The sequence below is a fragment of the Epinephelus lanceolatus genome, chromosome 2, assembly GCF_041903045.1.
Source record: "Epinephelus lanceolatus isolate andai-2023 chromosome 2, ASM4190304v1, whole genome shotgun sequence".
Classification (NCBI taxonomy): domain Eukaryota; kingdom Metazoa; phylum Chordata; class Actinopteri; order Perciformes; family Serranidae; genus Epinephelus; species Epinephelus lanceolatus.
The window spans coordinates 20913093-20926721 of NC_135735.1; the positions used below are offsets into that span (position 1 = coordinate 20913093).

At 41.9% G+C, this 13629-nt stretch overlaps 1 protein-coding gene across 2 annotated transcripts in view; it reads left to right on the plus strand.

Moving 5' to 3' along the window:
* The window catches only part of ankrd11 (ankyrin repeat domain 11), a 117283-nt gene that overhangs the window by 93919 nt on the left and 9735 nt on the right, over positions 1 to 13629 (plus strand). For both annotated transcript variants that reach the window (XM_033625933.2, XM_033625942.2), the window contains exons 4-8: positions 2515 to 2647; positions 11302 to 11475; positions 12623 to 12823; positions 12930 to 13072; positions 13361 to 13508. In XM_033625933.2, coding sequence (XP_033481824.2) covers positions 2515 to 2647; positions 11302 to 11475; positions 12623 to 12823; positions 12930 to 13072; positions 13361 to 13508 — 799 coding nt within the window. The remainder of the gene's footprint in view (positions 1 to 2514; positions 2648 to 11301; positions 11476 to 12622; positions 12824 to 12929; positions 13073 to 13360; positions 13509 to 13629) is intronic.

Sequence of the window (13629 nt, forward strand, 5' to 3'; positions counted from 1 at the left end):
TTAGTCTGCATGCTTCAGACCAGAACCGCACATGGAAAATATTAAATGAGAAAAGACGCAACTCTATTATGACATAATAATTACTTTCTAATTGAAGCAGCATTATACGTTATACATTGGTAGTTGGTGATAATATTTTCTTACAGTCTTTGTTGCTCCCTCCAGTGCTGTGGTCTTGGGACAACACCAACTTTGCAGTTCAGAAAGAGTGCATCAGATATGTCCAATTACTGTGGTGAAGGGAAGAAAATAAAAAGCAACTGGCTGTTTTGGGGATTAAAGCTGGGGTAGGCAGTTTCATTTTGGCATCACTGGGCAATTGTCACTTGATAACCTTTGAGCATATTTTAATTTAAGCAATTCTCCACCTCCTCTTGGCTCTGTTTTCAGGCTTTAGTAAATCTAGCCCATGACGGGAGACTCTGGCCAATCACAGGTCATTTCAGAGAGAAGGCCTTTCTACTGTTTGTGCTACAAATGCAGATTCACGTGCATGTGCCTTCGGTAAAAGGCTGATTGAATGGCTGAGAATCCTGCAGACAAAGTTGCTATTGCTCAGTGCCTACACTTCAAAGCAACCCTAAAAAGGAAAACTGACTAATGCGTCGGTATCGGCAAAGGTTTCAGAGATGGAGAGAAAATGTTGCTAATAGTTTCGCCCTCTGCTAACTGGAGCTAAAGGCTCGTGGCTTGAACTTCAATTTCATGTTTATCTAGCTAATGTTAACTAGAGCCTTGAATCACAGTGAGTCCTCCACCTCACTCCCCGCAAGTACAGACAAGTTTGCTGGGAGGAGAGTGGGCAGCAGCTCTGGAGACAGACCCCCAGAAAGTCAGCTGCTGCAGCAGCCCGAATCCAGCCAGCACAAACCCTAACTCTGGGGGAATGGACAGCCCGACTCCCCGCCAGATCAGCAAACTTTAAGTTGCTGCTGTTACATTGGGTAGACCCAGCACTGCCGCTGGCTGCCAGTACACCGTGTCACCTGGCACTGGGGGTTAGCTGACTGAAGTCCTGTCTCACAGGTTGCCGACCGCTCTCCTATCAGGGAAACAAGTTCACAACAGCAGAGAGCAAAGCAGAGAGACGGTTGGATGCAGGCTAGCTAATTCTTGCCTCAGTTGTGGTTTGATAAACACAGAGAGAGAAATAAGATTGAATAAACCAAAGTATGGGAAACAGTTTCTGTATGAAATCAGTGCATATGGTGGAAGGGGCTTATGATAGAGGGGGGAGAGCTGCAGGAGGAGGGTGTCATTTCAGATTCTGCCGCTTTTTGTTTTTATCCTCTCCAGATTTCTACCTACCTCAGCTTTAAGAGCCTTTAAATTTACACCTCTGGGTGACTGGAGTTTCTGTTGTAAATTGAACTGACTCAGTGTGTACCACACATGCTTGCCCATATATATTAGAAATTCAGTTGTGCCTTTTAAGTCCTGGCATTTTAATGCAGCCATAATATATACAAAGTATGGATTGTCATTTATTTATAATCTAATTATTCTTTATTTTTGGCTGAAGATACAGTCTTCGTGTTTTCGTATCTGCCAGGACAGAGTCTGCATTTCGGCTTTGCTTTGACTGTGTCCCCTTCATGCTGTGTAGTATCCTACAGTGTTTTGTGTATCTGTATATGTGTTTGGGTTGACTTGTTTTTTTTTTTTTAACTTTGTGGCTCTGCTGCTGTGATACTCTGTTCTGTTATTCGCTGAAACTTAAATTTGTTTTTTCCATTCTTTTCTCATTACTCAACAGCAAATTTATTTAGTAAACATAATGAAAAAATGCCAGTGAAAGCTTCTTAGTGAGCATTTGCTCTTTTTCTCTTTACAATACAGTTGTAAATTGTATGCTTTGTGTTTTTGGATTGTTGGTGAGACCAAATAAGGAATTTGAAGAAATCATTTTGAGCTGTAGTAACTTTTGATTAGTCAATAGATCAGTTAATGAAACACTGAAGAACATGATAATATTTGTAATGCAATATTTAATTGTAATCCTACAAGAATTCATAGTAAACAACTCCAGACTTTTGCGGCGTCTTTTCAGCTCTAACTGCTGTAAAGCTGCTAGTCAGGATAAGCAAGTCACTGTCACTATCAGATCCCAATACAACAAAGAAACAAGTTGAACAAACACACAAGTATTTACATCTGTTGATAGCAGATACACTCGGGCTTATGATTGTTTCCACCAGCTGTAGACCACAGAGCCGAGTCGGCGTCAGCTTAGCCTCCTCTCGCTGCGCTGGCTCTTTGTGCTGGAATCTAGGAGGAAACTCCTTGGAAAAGTTTTGCTCTGCAAAGCCTATAATAGCTAAAAGAGTCAAGGCAGAGAACGACACCAACTATAGGAGGAGGCTGCAGGATCCGCAACTAACTTGTCCTTTTGTCTGTCTGTTCTGGCCTGTTCATAAAAAACTAGTGCTATTTCTTTATTTTAATTAAAGTTGTGTTACCTCAAAGCCATGCCACTTAAAGTGTTCCTCATGTTCTGATTTCTGTCCTCCATAGGATAAAGTGTTGTCAAACAAGACTCCCAAATTGGATCGCAGTGATGGGGTCAAAGAGATGAAAGAGAAGGCCCCTAAAAGGAAGCTGCCCTTCACTGCTGGAGCGAATGGAGACCAGAAAGATTCTGACTCAGGTAAGAGAATATTGCAATGCAGTCATTTATGCTTTCTCCACCCCCATGTGACTTTGAAGTGGCAGTCAGAGGGAAAGGGGAGTTATTACATCACATCCTCTCAAGCTTGCAGGAAGTAGTTAGGTATGCTCTGTAAAAATGGGGGTTGGGCTTTTTGAAGTGAATGGACTCCCAGCTCCTAGCTTCAAGTCAGCTGTGTGTCTGTGGCAGTACCGAGGAATTTGCTGCTACGGACGCAGTCTGAAAGGAGAGGAAGACCACACAAAATCATGATCCAATTAACTGGGAATTTGTATAACGTGCAGTCCTGACCAGGTCTGGCTTTTGGTAAGGCTCCGGCTTTGTGTTTTCTTTAATTAGGCAGAGAAGGACTACTGGTCATGCTTGTTTGACTTTGGGCTTTAAGGGTTCAGGATTTAGTTTGTTGATAATGGTCCAACTCAGAGGCTTTGGTAACAGCCTTCATCATCAGCACTGGCTGAGACGCTACATTGGTTTGTGTTCTGTGATTACACTTGAGAAAGAGCGGAGAGCTAAAAGCGTGCATGTTGCAACAGATAACTATTATGGTTTGGGGTCAAGTTTGGTAAGATTGGACATGTATTTTGTAGACACGTGGGGTTGTGTGTAATTACCGTGTAGCTCAGGGGAATTATGAATATGTGGAATGTTTGATTGAGAAGCTGTAACTTGTTTCCTCATTACTACTTTGATTGGCACTCTTGAATCCTTGTTGTGTTTGTCAGTGTGATGTCTCGCACATGTTTACATGTATGATTCAAGTTTGTTTAGTGTACTGTTTCTTGAGGAAAAATATGTGTTGTATGTTCTCTTTTTACTCTCATTATGTGGTTTCACATTATTTACCTGTTTGCTTTTTTGGGCTGCTTCTCGTAGCTTCCCCATGAAACTCCTCCCTCCTCAGCAGGTGAGGTGTGAACTCTCACTTGAGGAACAATAGCTGGACAGTCTATTGGCATGCTAATAGCTTGATCTTCTCTTGGTTTGGAATACATGGTCTTTCAGCCCTTGACTCTCAACTTCAGCTCTGCAGCATACTATTAACAGAAGTGTCTCTTAATAGTTTCTTGTGTTTACATACTGATGAAGCCTGGAAGTTTTCAGGGCACATGCCATTACACAACTCCCACAGTTTGCACAATCAAGCATCTGCCTGTCAATTTAGTACTTAAAGAATGCATTGCACCATACTGCAAATTTTTATGTCTTAGCAGTGACTCACATAGTAGCTTGAGAAGTGTTTTTGTTCTGTATATATATGCCTGTGTGTTCTTATTCAGGGCTTATGTCTGCATACCTTCCTTACCTGTATATTGAGTTGTTTCAGCATATCTGTGTTTTACAGTCTGACTTCATTGGTTGGCCTTTCAAGTGCTGACCCTGATGGGTCAGTGTCTAGCCCCTTTGCAAAATTTTACACCTCTGACACTTCACAGCCTCCACCCTCCATTCAAAGGCTACCCCACAACCAACTCTTCATCCTTCTGTGGCTTGAACTGATAGAGATTAGCTTAAGTGCTTTTTACACAGAGATCATGTTATAGGGCTGCTACGAAGTTCCCTTCCTTATGTGGCCTTCTTTACACAGACCCAAACAATAGCTAGATCTTGCTGCCCCAGTGTGTGGTTTTAGATAGCATGCCGCCATTTCAGAGGCAAAAGAGGAGTGATGGTTGTGACATGTAATACAACAGCGTAATCATTGGCAATAACAATCATTTAACGTTGCTGATATACAGTGGCTGATCTTGTCCTCTGCTCAGAGAGTCAGAAGCTCCCAGCCTTTATTGTCTCCCCAATTTGTGGACATTTTTGGCTGCTTTTCTTCTTTGAGTTAGCTGCTAACTGCTGCTTGCAGTGGGTCACATACATAACACTTAATCAAAATGTCACAGCTGTCCTGTTCGTGGTCACATCCTGCTGGTTGTTCCTTTTACGAAGACGTCAATTTGGCTCTGTTACTACCTCTGCTGTAGGCTTAAAGGCGAGACAACTCTGTTCCCCGATTCCACGATCAAACCTTTTATAAAAATCGGTGAGCAGGAATATACAGCAAAGAACTGCGGGTCAGAATCAAATCCTGGCAAGCTTCTTGGATGTCCTGGTGCCCCAAAATTAAGACCAAAAAATGATCGTGATCTATTAGATTTGCTGGTTTGGGGATTTATCTGCTGATATTCAAGATTGCCGATTGCTACACAGTAATGACCAGGCAAAAATGGAAAAATATGGGCTCAAGTAATTGTCTTAGCTTAAGAGCTGGTGCATTAGGTTAAGGCACCAGAAGCAGATTCTCTGCAGTGTAGCTCTAAAATCCCCTCCAATCACTTTCCATCATATTTGGCTTTCTTCAGTTCCCTTATGAAATGTCTCAGCTATGTTATTTGGAGGTGTGTTAAAATCCAGTGTTGAAAATTGTCTTCTGATGAATACTAAATTTTTTCTGAAAGATCCTCTCTAGCCTGAGCGTGGGCTGATTTTAAATGTCGTTCACTGCGTCGTCCGTTTCTGTAACTGCAGGCGAAGCCTTTGCAGTGATGCTGATGTTGTTTGTATACATTGCTATCAACTCAGCCTCTAATTATAAAGCACATGCAAGTTGCCTGCTTGGTGTTTACAGATATTACAAGAGCCTTTAAGTGAGCCAAAGGAGGGACAGTAATATCTCACGCTGTGCGTCTGTGCGCACCAGATTGCAGATCATTTAAGTTGAAGTTAATCAAAACTCTTAAACTTCATTGCTCATCCCTCCCCTTTAGAATTGCCAAGCCTCCCTTGACCTCCTCCTGAAGAGCGCTAGACAGCAGCATTCCTCCTTCCTGAGGTCATCCTCCTTCCGCTCTTCTCTCCCCTCTTCCTCCTCACCACCGCCATCCACAGCAGCAGTCAGAGTTCAGGGATAGATGGTCGAACAGTCTTGTCAGATTAAGACTGCACCCACACTAAGAAGAATAATTCTGAAAATGCTGTTTGCTTGTGAAAGCAAACAGTGTTTTCTGGTTGTTTGTGTGAAGAGCTCCATCCTCACTGAATTACGAAAAACAATAGCAAAACAACTCACTTACTCCCTGTCTTCTTTTGGTTGGCAAACAACAAAATTGAGAAATTCGGCCATTATCTTATAAGGAGTGAGACAAACACAGCTGTATAACTTTGTTCTGTAGCATCATACTGTCTATTATCACTTAAACTGTCTTTGACTACAGCCAAACAAACAGTTGTGTTGTTGTTGACAGATGATATAGTGCTCAAATGAGTCGATGAATCTGTTGACCATCAGACACAAATTAATTTGGAAGTTTCCGCTTCCTTGAATGTAAGATTGTATTCTTCTCTGCTTTACGTCTTAATTTTATTTGTATTAGTTTAGGTTTCAGACTGTTGGTCAGATAAGCATTTTGATGAGGTTAATTCGGACCCTTTTTTAAGACTAATCCAATAATCAAACATGGAAATAAGTAGTTGGAGCACAAATATTTTCTGTGAGTCTGTGTCAGGCTGTGATTTCATTGTGGCTAATAAGTTCTACCTGTTACCCAAGGTGAAAATAATGCTTTATAATTATTTCTTATGTTATACATGAAACATTGCCTGTTACAGGACAATAGCAGTGTTGTTTGATCAGCTATACTGGCATTCAAAATGAGCAATCACAGATGAGATGACTGAAACACCCACTTTGAATGTACAGCAGGCCAAAACTTATTGTTCAAACAAATTTAGGCAGCTCACTGTTGTCGTGGTCGAAGTCAGCAGCTCTTTTTTGTCTTGAAATTTGTAGCTCACCATAATGATGTGCTCAAACTGAGTCACTTTGTCCTTTTTGTGCAGCCTTCTAGGATATTAATTACATTTGCAGCATTGCCTTTGCCACTGGGTCAGTTGTGCAGCACAGTAATGATGGTCAGGTCTGTGAATGTTGAAGGAAGATGCGAGCTGAGCCATGTAGAATGGGTTGCAAAAGGAGACAGTAGCACCTTTACACTGTCTGTCAAGGCATGGATGCTGCACTGTTATTCTGCCTCACTGTTCTTTATAAAAGATAAGAACACAGAATGGGGGGGGGGGGGGGCAGAGTTGTTTTGCTTTTAAGCCGGCAGTGGAGGTAGAAACGGAGACGAATTGACATTTGTCGGAAGAATGTGAGACAGCAGAATTGGACTGGTGTGACGTTTAGATGACATGTTACGTGTGCAACCCACCACCGGGAAATTTCAAAAGCAGCTAGCAGCAGTTACTTGATAACTCTAAGACAAAGAACAGCTACCGAAAATGCCCACCAAATTGCGGAGATAATGAGGTCCAGGAGCTCCTTACCCTCCAGGCAGAGGATGAGATCAACCGTCATATAACAGAGATGGTAAATGATTGGTGTTGCCATGTTATGCCGTTGTTATTGTTTAGAAAGCACTGCACTTGTTTACACGTCACACTCATCGCTCCTCTTTGCTTCTGGAATGCCGGCACACTATCTAAAATAAGCCACTCGAGCGGGATTTTGTCGGCATAATTTGGTTTTGTGTTAAAAAGCAAAGCTGGTGTAGTGATGGGTCTTTGTTGCGGCAGTATTGCCCTGTGTACCCTGTGTTAAAGTTGCTGGTTTACCCTAGGGGTGGGCATGACTTGTTGAGTACTTGACTTGGACGTCAGTATTTATTCAATGTTCAGTGTGATCGCTGCCCAACCACCCACATGTGCACATGACTTTTATTTATTTTCTTTTACTACTTAAAATGGGTAGAATCTTATTTTGTTGTAGAGCTTTGTGCAGTGTATTACTTCGCTCAATGCCTCCTTGCCTCGCTGTTGCACTCTCTCGGTTTATCATGAGACTGCTGCTGTGGGAGTGTGAGCTCTGTGCCAGGAAAATCCACTAACACTCGCTATAATCTGGCTTTTTCATTCAATGGGAAAGGTTACAATCGGCATTCACTCCTTGGTCAAATGACTGCAGTAGCCATAGATATTATCATAGATATATCAGCTTTGCAGACACCATGCAATGACAAGCTGCCACAAAATACCGCCAAAGCAGCGTTCAAATATTGTGCCAAATAAGTCAGCACTGGGTTTAAAAGAGAAACTGAATAAGGAAGAGATAAAACAATGAAGTAACTATAGTAACATTCTCACTGGCATCCATGCTGCTGTCTACTGTGTACTAACCTGTTTTCCAGCCTGTCTGTGATGATGGACATGATACACCAGGAAAAAAAATACAAAAAGGATTACTTGTTTGCCGCAGAACTGTGTACACAGCTGTGGTCTGTTGGATATAACAATGGAGTTGTTCGTCTGTTTTTATTGGGTTTTCTGGTGTTTAAAAAACCTACGTACATTCGCTAATTGTGGTGGAAAGAGGGTATTCATGAATCTGCCCGCACACACATGAACACAGACAGTGACAGAGCTAGCTGTTTGTATCATATGGGTAACGTTAGTCAGGTGTTAGCTGTGTTGAACTGACTGGGAGGAGGTGGCTCTGGATTCTGGAGATGGTCCCTCAGGGCTACGTCTAACCTATTACAAAGTTTGCTGTTAATTTGTTTTCTGAATTTATTTATATTAACTTTGAATTGATAGTAAATAGGCTAATATAACCCTGGTTGTTCATGAATAAATTTCAGATTGCACTTTTTTTTAGTTGTTGGCCAATTTACATTTTCATACTTTCTTTAGATTGTTTTTTTTATTTATGTGTACTCGAGTACTTTGTGATAATTCAGTGCAAGGTCTTGTATATAGGTGTTCCTTAAAATGCCCATCTCTAGTTTACACAGATCTTTAGCCCACACGTTTCCGTCTTGCGGGTTATAACACACAGTGATTTGTCACACTGGCTCTGATTAAAACCAGTGGACAGAAGCTGTGCTCTCGCTGCATAACACATTAAAGCAATATGCAGCAATCCTAGACAGAGAGATCAGACAGCATCGCCCATTCCACTTTGTTCATACTGTATCTTAATGAGTCTCTCTTGCTCAATACAAGGCATTGACAAAACATCCTGTTGGCCACTTCCTGCCTCTTCTCCCTTCACTTCCTGTTTATGCAGTTTTTATTAGTCCCTAAACAGAGCATTGTTTCACTCCTAACGTGCCAAGGTCAAACATACCTGGTCGGACTGGTTAGAGTGGTTCTTCTTGTCGTGGAGTTGTGTAGGCCAACTGAACCAGACTCTCTCTTTGTTTTGGCGTTCGCTAACACAGTAGTATTGTCTGCCTGTCCTATCAAAATGTACCTCTGTTATTACCAGGCATTCATGTTTGATGTGGTCTCCTCCCATGGCTCAGGTAGGCAGGCTGTTCATGGGCTGACTATCCCTAACTAGCCCGCTTTCCTTTTTTTATTCTCCTTTTCTCTTATCTTGTTCGTCAAGTTTCAAGCAGTAAGGAGAGTACGGTTTCAACCCTGTCTGTAAGCTGAGTAATATCATTTTACTGAGACACATAAAAGCTCTAGCTGTGTTCCCTAAATAGACATCTAACAGAAATGCATGCTACGGAAGTAGGCACAGGACGTTGTGTAATTGTTTGCTCATTTGAGTAATACAGTAATCCACATGTATTTTTGATTCACGTGATGAGTGATTGAAGGCACACGTTGCAGACAGTCGTGTTTAATCAACCCAGTTTTACCATTTTCATCTGTATCTTTCCTTAAATTCTCAGGCTGATTAAACTAACACAAACTGTCTGAAAGCAAAAACATATCCCATCTTTTGTACACATGTGGAATCAATTTTGTATGTAGCTGTGTCCCATTTTCCCACAACATCTTGTCAAATTAAAATCACACACATTAGTACAGGCAGTACCCAGTTGCTGCATCAAGAGTTTGTCATTTTAGACCAAGCTGGTAGCTTAAAAGTTGTCCATTTAAAAACCGCAATTATACCGGCTCCATGTGCCCTATCTGCATTTAGATTTGTGCTTATTCATGTCAGAGATGAGCAGGCCGGTTTCTGCCACTGATGATGAATGTGGTATTAGAGACTGTGGCCTTGTGTGTCGTGTAGTCCTCCACATGGGTGCATGGGGGTAATAACTGCCCTCCTGGTTGCCAATCATGTAAACATAGCCTGGAAAAGCTAGCGTAGCACTTTCTCTGTTCTTCTGCTTAAAAAACATGTTTGGACTGCTTCTGTGGTTCCCGCTGTTAAAGTCTTAGCTGAAGGAATGTGTCTAAATTGCAAATGCTTTGGAGAACGTGAGAGTCTATCAAAGAGGGGTGGGGGCACATTAGCTGTAAGTGTTCACAGATGTTAGTGAAAGTTCATCAGCTCTGTACTTGAGACTGGAAAAATCTTTTCCTGGAAAGCCCTCAGCCACCGGAAGCGCGAGCCGCCATGCTTCCCTCTTGCCTTGTTTACTTGTGTGTTTGTGGCCTTGAGCAATGCAGCCAGTCTTGGAATGAGAAAAGAAATCAGGCTCAGACACATCCACGCATCTACTGGTGTCTCTGTGCACGCACATTTGAATTTACTGTTTCTATTTCTCTCTTTGTGGTAGGAGTCTGTATTGTTGCTCGCGATTTTTCTTGCAGTGGGAGTCGTTCCCCCACAGTGATGAAGTGTTACAGTCATGTGTAGTTTCACCCTCCGTAAGGGTCATCACATGGTATGTTGCCACTGAAAATAATTGCTGGGTGTGTCTTTGTGGAGCAGCTGCTTTTGTCCAGTAGCACCATGTCTCCAGTCAGCCTGGCAGGCACACAGGCAGGCATGTGGTGACCTTGGCAAGGCCATGTTGAATTGAAATGTAAACCGACTATTTCGTAATAACCATGGGCCTGCCAAGTCACACCCTCTTTCCTCTCTTCTCGATTCAGACTGATTGGTTTGGAGACAGACAGACATAAACACACTGCTCGCTGGCCCCTCCCTTCCTCAGGGGCAGCCGGGTAATAACACAGAAGTCACCCCCAGCTACCACCAAACCTCTATCCTATTACTATACATATGTATGCAGTGTGTCAGCAAGTATGTTTAGTTTCTTTTTTACAGAGGTGTTTTTAGGTGATAGGTATGGAAACTACCTGATGTTTTGCAGGGGCATTTGTGTGTTGTTGAGAAATCCATTTTATTGCAGCTTGAATACTTTTTGCTTTATTGTCTTTTGGTCAGACAAAGTAATCAGATACCAGTAAACACACTACATGTGTAGGGCCTTTGTTATTATTATTGATTTTTCATTGACTGGGATTTTTATTTAAAAAAAAAACATTTAAAATAAGTACTACTGTTTTGATATATTTAGTGTGCTTTTGACAATTCACAATTGTAGAAGACGGTTATTGTAACGGAAATATTGGTGATTGTCTTAGCTTAGATGTCATATTTAAGAAATAAAGTTTTTTTGTTTTGTTGGAAAAAATATATAAGGATGTGGCAAAAAAACTAGAGAGAAATAGACAATAAAGATATCCAATGAATATTTTCACAATAATAATGCATGTCTTTTATTGGTATAACACTAATAACACACACAGTATTCCCACTCTTCCACAAGGTTCAATGAATTACATTTGGCATTGTGTGCGTGAATTAATGTGTTGTGAAGTACATGCATACATGTGCATCTGTGCAAACCAATGACATTAACATTGCCTCTCTCCTCTCACTGTCGTAACAGAGAAACCAGGTCCAGAGCGGAAGCGCATTAAAAAGGAGCCCACCAACACCCGGAAGGCGGGCTTGCCGTTTGGAATGGGGATGCCAGGGATCCGGGCCGGGTACCCCCTCTCTGAGCGGCAGCAGGTGGCCTTGCTCATGCAAATGACAGCTGAGGAGTCCGTCAACAGTCCAGGTGCGTGCTTATCATGGAGACCACGTCCTCTGTGGACGGGTGGTGGACAAGGAAAGAGGAACGGGAGGGAGCTTTATATGTAGACAGTGTCTGTGTGTGTGTGTGTGTGTGTGTGTGTGTGTGTCGCAGAGAGTAATGAAGGTGGGCTTAAAGAGAAAGAGGGGCTCGAGGGGATGAGTCATGGGGTTGATTGTTTTTGTTTATTTTTTGGAGGTTGAGCATGTTGCCTACTTTTTTTTTTTTTTTTTTTTTTTCCCTTGGGGGGGGGGGGGGGGGGGGGGGTCTCACCCTGCCTCAGTCTGGACAGAACCGGGTACTTAATTTCAATCTAATCATACAAGCTAATCCACATTAATTCTCATTACAGCTAGGCTGTCAGACTTAAAGTGTTTGTTTTGTTTAAGCAGTGCAACAGTCACTTACTCATTCATCTACAGTAGTGGAATTATTGCTCTGAAATACAGCAAGGGGCTGTTGAGGAAAATAAACTGGTTCTCCTGGTGGTATTGCATTAATCTGGAACTCATGGTGCAATCTCAACATCTGAGCCAAAACATTAGACTTCAAATGCCCAAGGCCTGCAAGCATTTCATTTTCTGTTAATTTTTGCGTTTAGATAATTATTCATAGTATTCACTTCCTCCTTATGTCCTGTCAAGTGGTATGTTTATTGTTGGTAGACAAAGTCATTCGCCGTCAGTGTATCAGGCACCTAAAAGAGCATTATTTTTGCAACATTGTACTTTTTCTCTTACTGGTGAAATTTGGGATAGAATTAGGTTGATGAGGACCAATGCGTAGCCACTTTTATTTGTGTGTTAATTCCTTTGTTGCATGCCTGAAGGCATGGGCATAGATTAAGTGAGTGCGTTTCAAATATCATTTGGGACAATAGCTGTGCAAACTCAATAATGTAAATGTGATTAAGGCTTGGGTTTAATCTTGTAAATGTGATGAAATGAGCTCAAGTGAAGTAGGTCTAAGTGCTCTGCTGCTGATTGCTAGAGTGAGAATGCCCCCTTCTGGCTGTAAGCCATTAAAACAAACAGTTTGTCATAATGGTGATAGTAAACAAGAGAGAAACAACAATAACAAAATGTGCCATAGGAAACTGTGTTGACATTGATTGTCCATCTCCTACCTACAGACACAACACCAAAGCACCAGTCACAGTCCAGTCTGGGTCAGAAGGGAACGCCAAACTCTGCATCTAAAACCAAAGACAAAGTGAACAAACGGAATGAGAGGGGAGAGACTCGGCTACACAGAGCAGCAATCCGTGGAGAGGTACGCCGCATCAAGGAGCTCATCAGCGAGGGAGCTGATGTGAATGTAAAAGACTTTGCAGGTGAGAGGCTTTTTGCATAGACCGTCCTTTACTTTGTGCATGTAGCGCTGTATATTCATTCATATGCTGTGTACACACCTCACAGAGTACATCTTCTCATTTTTAGGCTGGACTGCATTGCATGAGGCGTGCAACAGGGGGTATTATGATGTGGCCAAGCAGCTGCTGGCAGCCGGAGCAGAGGTCAACACAAAGGGTTTGGATGACGACACCCCTCTACACGATGCATCCAACAATGGACATTTCAAGGTAAAAGAAAAAATGCACAGTCACTAAAGGCATTAATACATTTCATAAACTCCATAAGGCAAAACAATAGATTTAGTTATCATAAGACTCTGAAAATGGAAAAGCAAATGGTGGCAGAGTGTCAGTTTCTAGATCACCCTGGCTGCCTGTCAAGCTCATCCACAAAGCTTGTGGTACATTAACTTTATAACCTTTGACCTCTAAAGTCTGAATCATAAGGGAACTTCATATTATCATCTCATAAACTGCAATTTATATTAATGAAATGTCTTATTTAATTTGTTTCAGGTGGTTAAGCTACTTTTACGGTATGGAGGGGACCCACGTCAAAGCAACAGGAGAGGTGAAACGGCGTTAAAGGTTGCCAACTCTCCAACTATGTTGAATCTATTGCTGGGGAAAGGCACTTACACTTCAAGTGAAGAAAGTTCATCAGGTATTAAATCCTCCAGTCACTCAATTGAATTTTGGTCACAGATTATGCAAGTAATTATTTTAGATTGAGCTGCAAGTGTTTGATTAAATGTGTATTGACCGTGCCTCTTTGTGCTTTCCGC